The sequence below is a fragment of the Drosophila elegans genome, unplaced genomic scaffold (assembly GCF_018152505.1).
Source record: "Drosophila elegans isolate 14027-0461.03 unplaced genomic scaffold, ASM1815250v1 contig_520, whole genome shotgun sequence".
Classification (NCBI taxonomy): Eukaryota; Metazoa; Arthropoda; class Insecta; order Diptera; family Drosophilidae; genus Drosophila; species Drosophila elegans.
Genome location: NW_024545903.1, coordinates 942,884 through 955,388, shown reverse-complemented (window position 1 = coordinate 955,388; position 12,505 = coordinate 942,884). Strand labels below are relative to the sequence as shown.

Below are 12,505 nucleotides of genomic sequence, written 5' to 3'. Positions count from 1 at the left end.
TTAAATAATTAAATTAACAATTAAGAATTAAAACAAATATGAGAATTGAAAAGAAATGAATCACAAATCAACTCGTTAAAAAAAATTGCAATAGATTTCTTTGAGAACATTTGAGAAGGTACGAAACAAAAAAAAATTGTTTCTGAATTGTCAACATTGTTGGGGCACAAAAAAATCGTTAAATTTTTTTTTTTTATCTCTAATTTGGATTCTTAAGGACATCTTATCACAAAGCCCAGGAGTTCCAAAAAGTTGAAGCTTTAATGCTTTAAAATTTAATGAATAAAAAACAAATCGAGTAGTTATATATATATATTTAAATAATTGTTCCAAAGCAAATAGTTTCAGCACTTTACAGCTTAAAATTCTCGAGAGACAATCGCTCCGCATCCTTGTTGATCTGAGCTAGACTGTCCTCGGAGATGATGCGCACCACATCGGCTTCCGGATCATCGTCTGCGGAGTCGTCCAGCACGCACAGCAGTCCGTCATTCTCCATGTAAGGAAAGAAGAACTCCGGTTTGTCCCAGTTCACTTTGCTTCCGACCCCGCAATGCGACTCCTGGGCCATGTGCTCCACCAGCAACTCCTGCTCGTCGAACTGGAGGTCACAGGTAACGCAGCGCAGCATGCACATTTGCCGGCGCAGGTAGTTGACCACTTTCACCCGTTGGTAGAAGTTCAGGGAGCAGGTGGCCTTGTCAAAATCCAAACGATGGACCCAACTCATGTGCTCCTTGAGGGCGACAAAGTTGTCCCCGAGATGACCGCAAAACAGGCACTTGATAGCACTCGGTTCACCATCCGCCGCCCAATCCGACCAGTCCGAATCGTGTTCGCCATCCGAATCCGGACGGGCAAAGTGCTTGTCAAAGTCCACGCTGCCGGTTTCCTGATCAGCGCATGTGGACACGGATGCGGTTTCACGTCTTCGCTTTTGGTGGTGCTGTTTCCGGGGCGTTGGAACCGCTGGACCACGATTATAGTTGATAAGGAAGTACTTGTCGTACTCCCTTCTGTTCGGGTTGATCCGCTTGTGACCCTTCTTGCGCATGTGCTCCTTGAGCGTGGGCCGATCCCTAAAAATCTTTTCGCAGTAGAGGCACACTAAGCGGTTCAGGTTCTCCTCTAGGTGATCCAGCAGCTCGTCCACGTACACCAGCTTCTCGGGCTTGCCCACCAGCAGGAAGTGCTTGTCGAACAGGTGGTCCAGGTAGTCTGCTCTCAGTCCCTTGATTATGGTCCTGCAGAACAGGCACTCCTTGGAGAAATTTCTGTCTGTGAGCTCGAACTGATGCCGCTTGAGGGCTTCACTCAAACGCTTCTCCTTTAACCTTTGTCGCAGCTCGTAGTCCTGGGGCAGGATATCACACAGAAGATAGTACTTCTCGTTCTTGGCATATTTCCCATCTGGGAGCTGATCCAGAAACATAGTGGTGCAATATTGTTCAAATTCATGTGCTACGTTTGGGGTACAACAATTAAAAGTTTACTTTAGGGAAAAGGTCATCCTCCTACCCTGAAACTCCTTGCCCCAGTACTGCAGATAGTCCTCCAAAAGCGCTATATCTTCCACATCGGCTATGACCAGACGGTGATCCAAATACAAGTGCGCCAGGCAGTCATCTTTGTCGGCGGGAAATATGTACACCTTGTCGCACTTCAGGCACTTTATGGCCGTATTGGACGTGGGCTTGAGTTGTGGACTGCATTTGATCTCCTCTGGCGACGAATCCTCTCCAGAAGCAGCCACCGCGTGCTCCATTTGACGGTGTTTACGTTTTCTGCCCTGCTCAAAGATTCGGTGTGACCGTAGGTGCTTAGCCGAAATATACTGTTTCATACATTTGTTTAAAAAAAAATAGTGCACTTAAAATAGAAGTTTCTCTCGGGAAGTTTTATTAAGATTTCATTTTATGTGATTCTTCAGTTAATAATTGGTTTTCAATAGAAATTAAATCAAAAACCCTTTTACACTCCTGTTTGTTTTTATTTATTTAAGTATTATATATTTATTTACACAAGAGACTTACGTTATGGTAACTTATATAAATTTTTAAGCTAATAATTGTAATTTTATTGTAATCAAACCAATAGATCTTGGTCTATATGTCAGTCAATATACCTAGAAGATCAAGTTTTTTTATTTTCTTATTAGTTTTAAGAATACACAAAATAATTTTTTTTTGTTTGGTAAATTACAAAATCTAATTGCAGCCTTTTGTTTTTTATTTATTTATTTTACATATTACATATTTATATTTAAAAACTCTTTTAATATGTCTTAAAATGTACACAAACAAGAAGTAAAATACATTCTACAACTACTGTTAACAAATAAATGTGTAGCAATAAAATCATTAACATTGCTCCAAAAAGAAGAAAAAAAAACGTTAACAAAATCACATACAAATTTCTTTCACTGTTGAAAAATACCAAAACGGGTGAATAAATACCGACTGGCAGAAATTATTTTTCGTCGCCATAGAGACAATCAAACGGTCTGTTTGCGGTTTGTGGTCGGGGGCGGAATTGAAATTATTTAGCAAACAAATCGAAACTCGGGAGTACGACGTTAGCGTAAGTGTTACGGCGATCGATTTAGTTCGTTACCAATTAAAAAATCATCAATATCCACACAGACACACCCCGCACTCACGCACACACACACACACACACACCCGCAGTCACACGCACAGGCAAGGGAGACAAATTAGAACCTGAATCTCAATTTATCAATTTAATAATAAAAATTGAGACTCGTCTGCAGTGGGTACAAAGTGCAATTTGTGTGCATTGGCCTGTGTTGGTGTGAGTGTCCCGTGCGTGTAAGCGCGGGTGTGTGTGTGTGTGCAGAACGCAAATGAGAAAAACCATTGCAAATAATTTTTCAGTCTGTGGCCAAAGCGCTTTTGTGAAAGTAATCGCTGAGAAAGTAGTCCCCGTTCTGCAATTTCCGTGTAATTTTCCGCCATGGCTGCGCACTTTTTTCGTACTGCATTTTACGCAACGGCGGCGAGAAAATCGATGAGCCTGCCCTTCGCCGGACGAACAGCCGCAACTCTAGCCGTGGGCCTGTCCTTTGGTGGTAATTGCTCCCCGATTTCGTCCCGCTCCCGTTTATTTATAATCGTTTTTCTGCATTGCACATTCCATTCCCCGCGACCAAATAGCACAAAATAGCCGGGCAGCCGTGCCGTACGAGAATGTCTACGCGGACAGCTTTTTCGGGGGCTGTCAAACCCAGGGACTGCTGAAGAGCCCCCCGATCCGCCAGATCCAGCCCCCTCTGATCCGGAACTTCTCAAGCCTGCAGACAGGCCATCAGCAGCAGCAGCAGCAGCCGGTTCCGAATGTAAGCTTTAATCCCAAAATAATCCGTCTTTTTGGGTTTCCAGGAGGCAGGTTCAGTTTACGATCAACAGAAGTGAAGATTAAGACTATATTTTGAACTGTAACTTTTGAGAATAATCTTTCCCTTTCGTTAATTGAGATACTTTGGAGATATTTAGCTTTCCTCCACAATCCTTTAAACAAATCTATCTGATGGCTGGGAATAAGCTTTAAAGAGATAGGATCCAGTTTTGGACACGTCAGTCCGCCCAAACAAAAAACAATCATTTTTATTCAGTATTATAAAGATCGCTAAAGAAGAATCCCTTAATTTAGAGCTTGAGTCACTATCTAGGAACCCATTTATATGTCACATTGCTTACTCTTCACCATACATCCAAAATTAACTGAATTATTTGTACAGCAGGAATCACCACACATTATTTTAAAGTAAAATGCTTTTTGCTACTTCAATTCTACAGTTAAAAATTCTAAATTACAGGGTTGTTATGATTTACCTATTACACCTTTTTATCTCTATTAACTTTTGACTTTATATATGTTTTATTTATACAGAAAAATTAAAATCAAAAATATATAGATAATGCAAGCCTCGGCATATAAGTAGCTAAAATTTGCATTATCTTCAATGTCATTGTGTTCATTAAGAGAGTAAAGTGAAGATTTTATAGTGCAAGGTTCAAGTGTGTAAAAACTTCAGTTTGTAAATTCTGAAAAATTACTTGTACCCGCTCTTCGGTTAAAGGATTTCTAATAGCCACATATTTGACAGAATGACTACCTATAGATAAGATAAGAACAAGTGTCCAAGATCGACTTGAGATTAAATATAGAAGTCCATGACGAGGACAATAATAAATCATTCGCCAGGTGGCTACAAAGTGAACTTAAAAATTGTTTTAAACTATTCAAGAGCTAGGATTTTTAATCTTTCTTTTTTTGATAGTGTAATCTACTATAGCAGTATATTATAACCGATCGAAAAACATGTAGAAGTAAAAAAAAATACTTTTATGAAGTGTCTTTATGACATGAGTTAGCTAGTTTTGAAACTTAGACCAAATTGGCTATAGTTCGGTCTACAAATTAAATATCATTCATAGAAGGGTGTTTATTGTCAGAGTCTTCTTTGTTTTCTTTGACATCTGTTGATCTGTGATTGGAACCATAGCGTATTTATTTCATTTAGCTCTTGATATTGTGCATTTTTAAGTTTGCATGCTTGAGAAAATTGTATTCCCTGCACTTTGTACCCGGCAAATAATTTTGGCTCTCTATCTCTCGCAACCTCTCCTCTTCTATGGTGATTTGTACAGATAAGCCTTGCTTACTTTATATATATTTATATGACTTTTAACATGTTTTTTTTAATTATTGTTTACCAATGACCTGCAATTAGTAAAGGCTCATTAACCGCATGAACCAACCAGCTAATTATTGAGCATATATACATATGCATTACAGAAAGTGAAGTCACCGATAACGAATTCCACTGAACTGCAACGGTAATTCGGTATTGTCGTATTTTTGGAACCACCCTCGCATTGAGCAAGCTCAATTGAGCGGTGGCATAGCTTTTTCAATGATTCAAATCATAATGGCGCCCAATGACAAGCTTTCGCCCGAGCCGCCAAACATTCGTGTTCTCTGTTTATTTTCAGGCAGCAAGTTGAATTTACCTAGAACTTATTGTGTGCAAGGGTATTATGGGTTCTTAGATCTCTATATAAACTAAATGTTATAATTCTAATACATTATAACATATTTAGACGACTAAATGGCAGGTTCTTTTTGACACAATTTACATATTAGACCGCAGAAAAATTTTGTTAAGGTAGTGAATCTAATTTTTAAATGGTATCTCCTAGTCGAGACTTCATGTTTACTTTTCCGAAAGGGGTCTCTGGCTTCCAGTGCCGCAATGTAATTTAAACCCATGCAGCAAAGAGTAGAAAAAACATATTCCTCAATATACACACACATCAACTGAAATAACTATTTTCCATGGGGAATGTAAGCTCGACTCAATTCCGCTCAACTATCCACGATCGTTCCACTATTCAGGTATATGCTATATATCGCTGGGTATATGCTATATTTTATTGGATCAGTCAGTAAGTCAAAGTCGTTGCACCTGCTTAGTTTTATCTTCAACATGGACTTCCTCATTGAGATAACATTGCTGGTCATTTTGGCCATTATACTACTGAAAATCTATCATCGCGCGAAATGTGTGAGTGGCCGTGAACTTTCGGCTCAAGTTCTTAATGTCAAGCTAAAGTGAAAGTTTTCTCCAGCCTCTCTCATTCACTCAGAGCTTAAATTATTTGATCTGACTTTTTTTGGCATAAAGAATTTATGTGGGAACTATTCGGTCACCAAATGATTCCGTCTGTCCGGCACTAATCTAAATTGCTACTGCTTATCGTTAGACTTGGCAGGGCTATCTTCGAAGCCAGAATGCTATCAGTCAGATTAGCCTTGCTAGAATATAGGAAAAGAAGCTAACACCTTTGCACTGCCTTCATTTCGTCTTTTTCCATTGAGCTAATTGGTCGTTTGCTTAGAGCAATTTCTGATAATTTGGTACTTAAAAATTTTATACGGAAACGAAACGGTAAAATACAACGGTGGCACTAAATTTTATTGAGCAGTCTAACACTGTGTACACTTTGCAGCTAGATCTGTCTTCCATTACGGTGTTAAATTCTGTAATTCAATATCTTACTCAGTGGCACTTACGATCCATACAAATGGGAAAAAAACGCACGCACAGTTGAAGTAATTTTATCAGGAACAGCTGATTTTTATCACGTGCTCAGCGACTTTTTCAAGGTCCGCAGCTGTTGCCGAGGATAGTCACATATAGTCACAGCTATATCTAATATTTCCAATAATTTGCATGGATTTATGTGCCCCAATTAATCTACAGTCAAACTCTAACCGATCAGACCATTTTAAGCACTCAAACCTTCAAATCTTATCAGCCAGCGATACAGCTAGCGACTGGACCTATCCAAACTTTAGTTTCTAGTGCGATTAGGTCGATCAATAAAACAGGTGCAGCCGGTTGGTCGTATATTAAAAGAGCCCATTAAATTCCCGGCGGAGATAGTTAAAATAGTATGCATATATACCATGACAATTTTATAATGTGTCTACAGCGCTTGAATTATTTGTTCTGTTCTTAAAGTTTCACTTTCTGTCACTAATCACTCATATCAGCTGTGCCTAACTAAGATTGATAGCGAATTGTCTTTTACACAGAGCGCCATGGCACCGTCGAAGAATCGCCGGTATATATCCTCGCAGGACATTACCAAGAATATGACCCTGTACACCAACAACAAGACACAAGTCGAGGTGGATCCCAAGACGCTGGCCTTCAAGAAGCCAACTGGCAACCCACTGGTCCTCATGATGGCCTGGCTGATGGCCAAGCAAAAGCACCTTAAGAAGTACGCCCAGATTTACACGGATATGGGGTTCGATGTGGTGGTGGTCCACATTACGCCCTGGCAGTTGCTTTGGCCGGTCAAAGGAACCCAGGTATAAAATTAATTATAATTCGATAAAGTGGAAGCAGCCGATAGTAAACTAATGTTTCCATTTTTATCACTGATCAGGTGGTGGCCGCTGAGACTCTGCGATTTCTGGAGAACAACAAGTCGTATGAGCCGATCGTGATGCATGGTTTCTCTGTGGGCGCCTACCAATTGGGCGAGATCATGCTGCAGATGTCACGCGACATGGATCGCTACGGCAGCATCTTGGAGCGTTTCGTGTGCCAGGTGTGGGACAGCGCCGCCGACATCACCGAGATCCCAGTGGGTGTGCCCAAATCGATTTTCCCCAGAAACGAGCGCATGCAGAGCGCCCTGCGCAACTATACGCTGTACCACCTGAAGACATTCCATAACCAGGCCACCATTCACTATATGCGATCCAGCCAGATGTTCCACTCCACACTGCTCAAGGCCCCGGCGTTGTTCTTTGTGTCGGACAACGATCCCATTGGTCCGCCATCCTCCAATCAGGCGGTGCGCGAGAACTGGGAGCGGGCGGACATCAAGGTGACTTTTAAGCGCTGGGAGCGATCCCAGCATGCGGCCCACTACGTGAAGCATCGCGATGAGTATCTGCAGACGCTTTTCAATCACTTGGAGACTTGTGGTGTCCTGGAGGCCATCGGCGTGCCCAAGCGCGCCAAGTTGTAGGCGTCTCCTTGGCGGAGCCGCTGTCGAATTCGGTGATATACATTTATTCAAAAATCAACGCGATTACGATTTTACCCTAGTTGCTAAGACCTAAAGTTTAACGAGAAAAATTAAAACCAGTGTCCTCTTGTAATGATTATGATCTGTGTGTCTCTCGCAAGGCAGAATCTTCAAGCGCCCGCAAATGGGAAATCCTAGGCTAAGCTTAATGTCGTACTCTATCAACACTGAGAAAAATGCTCTATATTGTTATATTGCGAGATCGCTGCAAAACGGCTAAATAAAGTAATTTAAATGATATATATTTTTTAGTCTCTCAATCACATCGCTTCGGACAGGATTTAAACTACAGAAAGATGTTTTATTAAGACCATAATTTATGTTAATACATCCTTAGAATAAATATAAGCGTGTCCGTCCGTTTGCATGCGATCTTGTTGCTGAAATTGAACGACAAAATCACACGCTGCTACAAAAACGACCAGAATCACATAACAATTATCACCTAGTAATATTTCCGCACAATTAAACCACGTTTTTTAAATGAATACAATTTTTAGGTTTTTTTTGCAACCGCCCCTTTTGCGCGGTAGAATGTTTAAGCACCCTAAGCTAAGCCTATTTACATGTTCTAACCACTGAGAAATAAAATATGTCTGCTTTGACATTTTTTATATTCCAAGTATGCTTGCAAAACGGCTAAATAGTAATTAAAAATTAAAAAAAAATTGTTCAACCACAAATCGCTGCGGACAGGACTTGAACCTGTGCGGGTAGAACCCAATGGATTTCAAGTCCATCTCCTTAACCACTCGGACACCGCAGCCTTATCGAAAGTTTGGCTATTTGTTATGTCACCATTCTGATGAAGGTGTTTTTGCAATGAAAATGGCAGTAACCATCTTTTAACATTATTTGCAATTATGGCACATAACCATGAAGATGGTAAGCTTTTAAATTAACACATATTAAATATCTGGTTAAATGTATTTTCAGCCTTTTTGTTGTAAACAAAATTAATGGAGATGTCAATTCAATTCGAAAACGTATTTTTTAATATAAAAGTAAAAAAATATTATTTTTTACCAAAAAGTAATTTAATTTATTAATTCGAATTTTCTTTTCACATTAGACCACACAGCTACGATACCGGAACTCGCACGTTAGTTTAATTTCGGTAAAGAATATTATTAGCCAAGACACTATCCCAGAAGCGTTCTGGGTTTGAGTCTAAATAAATCATATTCCATCCCTGGCAAAATATTGGTACAGTAGGCCGGAAGGGGTTGGAAGCAGTGCTGAAATCTCCGATTCATACCAAGTTGGAACTTCGGCACAGCGATGGCACAGCTGCGGTGTCCGAGTGGTTAAGGAGATGGACTTGAAATCCATTGGGTTCTACCCGCACAGGTTCGAATCCTGTCCGCAGCGGGAATTATTTTTTCTTTTATATTTTTTATATGTTTTTGTTATGGAGTTGCTAATCATACAAATGTTTACTTTTCAATTTGTTTATAATATGTTTCATTGGTACATTTATTTTCTGTGATGTTTGGAAAAACTTGTGCTTATTAAATCCAGTCTTAAGCTATAATATTATTTAAAAGTTTTTGTTATAAACTGTTTTAACAAAAATTGAAAAGTTATATTTAACACTTTTTTTGGTAACTGTTAGACATTATAAAGGAAGATCGGTGAAGTAGAAAAGAGTGATCAATTTTATTGGAAACCGCTTCAATTGTATCCACAGAGGTAGTACAATTAAACTCGCTATTTCTGATTTGAAAACAAGTAGTTTAGCTTTTATACAAACCTATGATTCGCTCTCATAGAAAACCTTTGTTAAAATAGGACCTCCGCCAAGTCTCACATTTTCTTTTGGTTTCTGTGTATATTTTGTACGTCTGCTACAAAAATAGTTTGCATTTTGATTTATCTTTAAAACTATGGTTTTATATTTAAAAAGAAACTTAATACAACACGTCTGTATTAGTACAATAGCCTTAAAACTAGAACCGGCAGAAGACAGCTGCTTACTGCTTGGGCGGTGGTCGGTAGACGCCGACAACGACGGCGTGGTCTCGTTCATAGGGCTCCAGCGTGAGCTGCTCCTGCGGCTTCAGCTTGTCCGCCTGCATCTTCTTCACCTCGGCAGCGAATACCGCTTCCGGCTGCGCCGTAGAGTCAATGCAGGAGGCCTTGATCGAGATGACAAAGTGGCCACCGTTCTTCAGGAAGTGCTGGGCATTTAGCGCCACAATACGACCCTGATCTGGCTGGGCAACATCGGCGAAAATGGTGTCCACCATGCCAACCAGCATGCGGTACTTGTGTGGATGGCGAGCGTCCTCAATGATCGGTATGATGTTGGTGCGCTTCTTGGCCACGTTGATCAGATCGCGACCGGATCGGTGTGAGAACTCCACGGCGTAGACCAGACCCTCGGGTCCAACCACATCCGACACATGGGAAACTGTCGTTCCGGAAGCGGCGCCCAAGTACAGAACCTTGGAGCCTGGCGGCATGTGGATCTGCTCAACTCCACCCAGGACGGCAGCAGCCAGCTTGGAGCGGAAGGGATTCCACACACGGTACTCAATCTTCTCACCATTGGTCTGAAAGGAAATTTAAAAGGTGATTACAAGTTTTGCTAAGTTGGTTTTAATAATAAATAAATAGTTTGAAAAGTAGCTGGGATATGATAGGAGGGAACAAAATTCACTGGGATTTTCTAGGAATCTGTTTTTTTTTTTGAAAAAGCGGTTTATATTTACTAAAATAATTACAATTTTTATATTTCTAGATAGCTTCATTTAATTGATCAAACAAGTCAAATAATTAATTTTGTTTGAATAAAATATTATAGACTTGACTAACTCTCGCTCGATAAGTGAAGTCGAAATTTACTAAAATAAACAATTGGCAACCATATTTTGTAACGCGATTTTAAAATAATGTAATGGAAATACTGTTTTGTGAAAATTTAAAAAATGTAAGATAAGTTGAAAAAAAAAAAATAAAAATGGTAAATAAACATGTGGTATTTCGAAGATAAAGAGCTTGAAACTATCTGAAAATCACTTTTCAAAATGGTGGATTTGTTTGGGTTTGGATTGTTTTGGAATAGACAGCGCCTCAGTTGTGCATTGTTCTAAGCAGGCCCTGGAGCACCCGCGACTGCTTCACGTGCACCTGGAGTGCACACAGCCACAGGTGGCCGCCAAGGATGCTCATGGCCACATGGTGCCATGTTCTGTACCCCTGCACAACCTCATCATCAGCTGGGGAACGGGATTAGAGCAAAGGTTGAGGGATGGAAGACTAACCTCGACGGAGATGCGCTTCTCGCCGTAAACCTCGGATCCGGGGACAAAGTTCCTGGTGACCAGGGCATCCTCCTTGCCGCGGGCAATGAACACGCCCTCGTGACGATGGGCCTCAATGGTGACCGTTTTGCCGGCCTTGAAGCCGCCGGCGCCACCTCCACGTCCGCCGCCGCCACGACCACCGCCTCCTCCTCGTCCACCGAAGCCACCGCGGCCGCCGCCACCTCCTCGTCCTCCGAAGCCACCACGGCCACCGCCTCCGCGATCGCCACCACCACGTCCGCCGCCACGGCCACCAAATCCTCCGCGACCTCCACGATCTCCGCCGCCGCCGCGACCACGGCCGCCACCTCCAAATCCTCCACCGCCACCTCCGCCGCCGCCACGCCCACGGAAGCCACCACCTCCTCCTCTTCCTTCGCCGCCGCCACCACCGCGTGGACTAAATCCTGCAAGAGAAATTAATCAAATTTAAATATGCACCCACTAAGAGGTTAAGTTAGGCTAAATAAACCGTAGATTTTTCGCCTGCTTTAATTAGGCTCAATAAAGGCATGTTTTGCGTACCTGGTTTGCCCATTTTAAGGTGCTGTACTTGCACTTTTTAATACAACTTTTAACAAAATGTGATTGGACCCGTTAACACGCGGCAACCAAAACGCTTGAAAAGAAAAACACGTGTGTGTGGCAGTGTGACCGCGTTGAAATACCGAAAATTATTGGCTAAAAATACCAAGAAAAACCTATCATAAAAGGTTTAAGACTTTAATAAACGGTTGGCGGAGTCTAAAACCATGGAGAAAAACAGCGGTTAGAAGGTACACCGATGTTTAATAAAAATAAGCCAATTGCATTAGTATATAACCACAATTAAAATCATTTAAATATTACGAACTGAAAGTAAAAGAAAAAGATGTTTAAGTTAGAAATAATATATATATTATTTGAAGTTATAAATTCTTTAAAAAATATTTTGGTATTAATTGATAAGCACTATTCATTTATTCGTTAAGTTATAGCCATTTGTCTGGTTTAATATGAGATTATTTAAAAAAGTATCGAAATAAATGGTATATGTGCATTTCCAATGGGGCGCTTGGGAGTCCCAAGTCGGGGCATACGAGCAAAAATATATAATGGGGCGTATTCAGTAAAACAACATGATCACTGATGGATTTCTTACAATAGTTCTGATGAGCGCGAATGATCACTGATCATAATGCACAAATTCTTCTATCATGATCAGCAAAAAGCAGCGTCAAATAAGGACGCAACATGATACCTATCTGATAGCCTATATCGATGGAATAAATATCGATAAGAATAAACAGAATGATCAGAATGTAAACAAAACAAAAATAAAAAACAAATAAAGCAAACAATAATTAATTAATGAATGCTTAATGTATCATAAGCGTTCAGCAGAACGAACTTAACTAGTTCATCAATGATCAGTGATCATGTTGTTTTGGTGAATAATTGAATTCATATTAAGGGTATTCGGAGAATACCCTTAATATGACTTGGTAGACTGCTTTTTTAGCTTTTTTAAAGACGGCTGACTAAAGTTAAACATGTGACCGTTTTCCACTTTAAATTTCCCGACAT

General features: G+C 40.5%; 3 protein-coding genes and 2 non-coding genes across 7 annotated transcripts; 2 read left to right on the top strand and 3 right to left on the bottom strand.

The window, feature by feature from the left end:
* Positions 1–299: 299 nt before the first annotated feature.
* On the bottom strand, positions 300–1,816 carry LOC108135392 (zinc finger protein 277). The gene is made up of 2 exons (XM_017256091.2): positions 1,519–1,816; positions 300–1,461 (listed from the first exon to the last, which is right to left on the bottom strand). The coding sequence occupies exons 1-2, from the start codon at positions 1,763–1,765 to the stop codon at positions 353–355; spliced, it is 1,356 nt and encodes a 451-aa protein (XP_017111580.1). The 5' UTR covers positions 1,766–1,816; the 3' UTR covers positions 300–352.
* A 653-nt stretch (positions 1,817–2,469) lies between these two features.
* LOC108135385 (transmembrane protein 53) lies at positions 2,470–7,871 on the top strand. Of its 3 annotated transcripts, XM_017256079.2 has the most exons (5): positions 2,470–2,580; positions 2,895–3,088; positions 3,174–3,355; positions 6,622–6,903; positions 6,981–7,871. In XM_017256079.2, the coding sequence occupies exons 2-5, from the start codon at positions 2,974–2,976 to the stop codon at positions 7,569–7,571; spliced, it is 1,170 nt and encodes a 389-aa protein (XP_017111568.1). In that variant the 5' UTR covers positions 2,470–2,580; positions 2,895–2,973; the 3' UTR covers positions 7,572–7,871. The 3 variants fall into 3 exon arrangements, with proteins under 3 accessions (XP_017111568.1, XP_017111569.1, XP_017111570.1); XM_017256080.2 differs by lacking the exons at positions 2,470–2,580; positions 2,895–3,088; positions 3,174–3,355 and adding an exon at positions 5,495–5,587; XM_017256081.2 differs by lacking the exons at positions 2,470–2,580; positions 2,895–3,088; positions 3,174–3,355 and adding an exon at positions 5,881–5,971.
* A 444-nt stretch (positions 7,872–8,315) lies between these two features.
* Trnas-uga lies at positions 8,316–8,397 on the bottom strand. The gene has a single exon. It is a non-coding gene; the product is annotated as a tRNA-Ser (tRNA).
* Positions 8,398–8,920: 523 nt separating this feature from the next.
* Positions 8,921–9,002, top strand: Trnas-uga. Its single transcript has one exon. It is a non-coding gene; the product is annotated as a tRNA-Ser (tRNA).
* A 440-nt stretch (positions 9,003–9,442) lies between these two features.
* On the bottom strand, positions 9,443–11,585 carry LOC108135387 (rRNA 2'-O-methyltransferase fibrillarin). The gene is made up of 3 exons (XM_017256084.2): positions 11,465–11,585; positions 10,898–11,346; positions 9,443–10,186 (listed from the first exon to the last, which is right to left on the bottom strand). The coding sequence occupies exons 1-3, from the start codon at positions 11,475–11,477 to the stop codon at positions 9,605–9,607; spliced, it is 1,044 nt and encodes a 347-aa protein (XP_017111573.1). The 5' UTR covers positions 11,478–11,585; the 3' UTR covers positions 9,443–9,604.
* Positions 11,586–12,505: the final 920 nt, after the last annotated feature.

Bases quoted from the DNA above. Each gene is read 5' to 3' on its own strand.
- LOC108135392 (XM_017256091.2), bottom strand. From the start codon at position 1,765: ATGGAGCACGCGGTGGCTGCTTCTGGAGAGGATTCGTCGCCAGAGGAG. The intron at 1,462-1,518 runs GTAGGAGGATGA...CCCCAAACGTAG, and splicing joins CTGGGGCAAGGAGTTTCAGG to CACATGAATTTGAACAATAT.
- LOC108135385 (XM_017256079.2), top strand. From the start codon at position 2,974: ATGGCTGCGCACTTTTTTCGTACTGCATTTTACGCAACGGCGGCGAGA. The intron at 3,089-3,173 runs GTAATTGCTCCC...GCGACCAAATAG, and splicing joins CGTGGGCCTGTCCTTTGGTG to CACAAAATAGCCGGGCAGCC. The intron at 3,356-6,621 runs GTAAGCTTTAAT...TCTTTTACACAG, and splicing joins AGCAGCAGCCGGTTCCGAAT to AGCGCCATGGCACCGTCGAA.
- LOC108135387 (XM_017256084.2), bottom strand. The intron at 10,187-10,897 runs GTTAGTCTTCCA...ATTTCCTTTCAG, and splicing joins AGAAGCGCATCTCCGTCGAG to ACCAATGGTGAGAAGATTGA.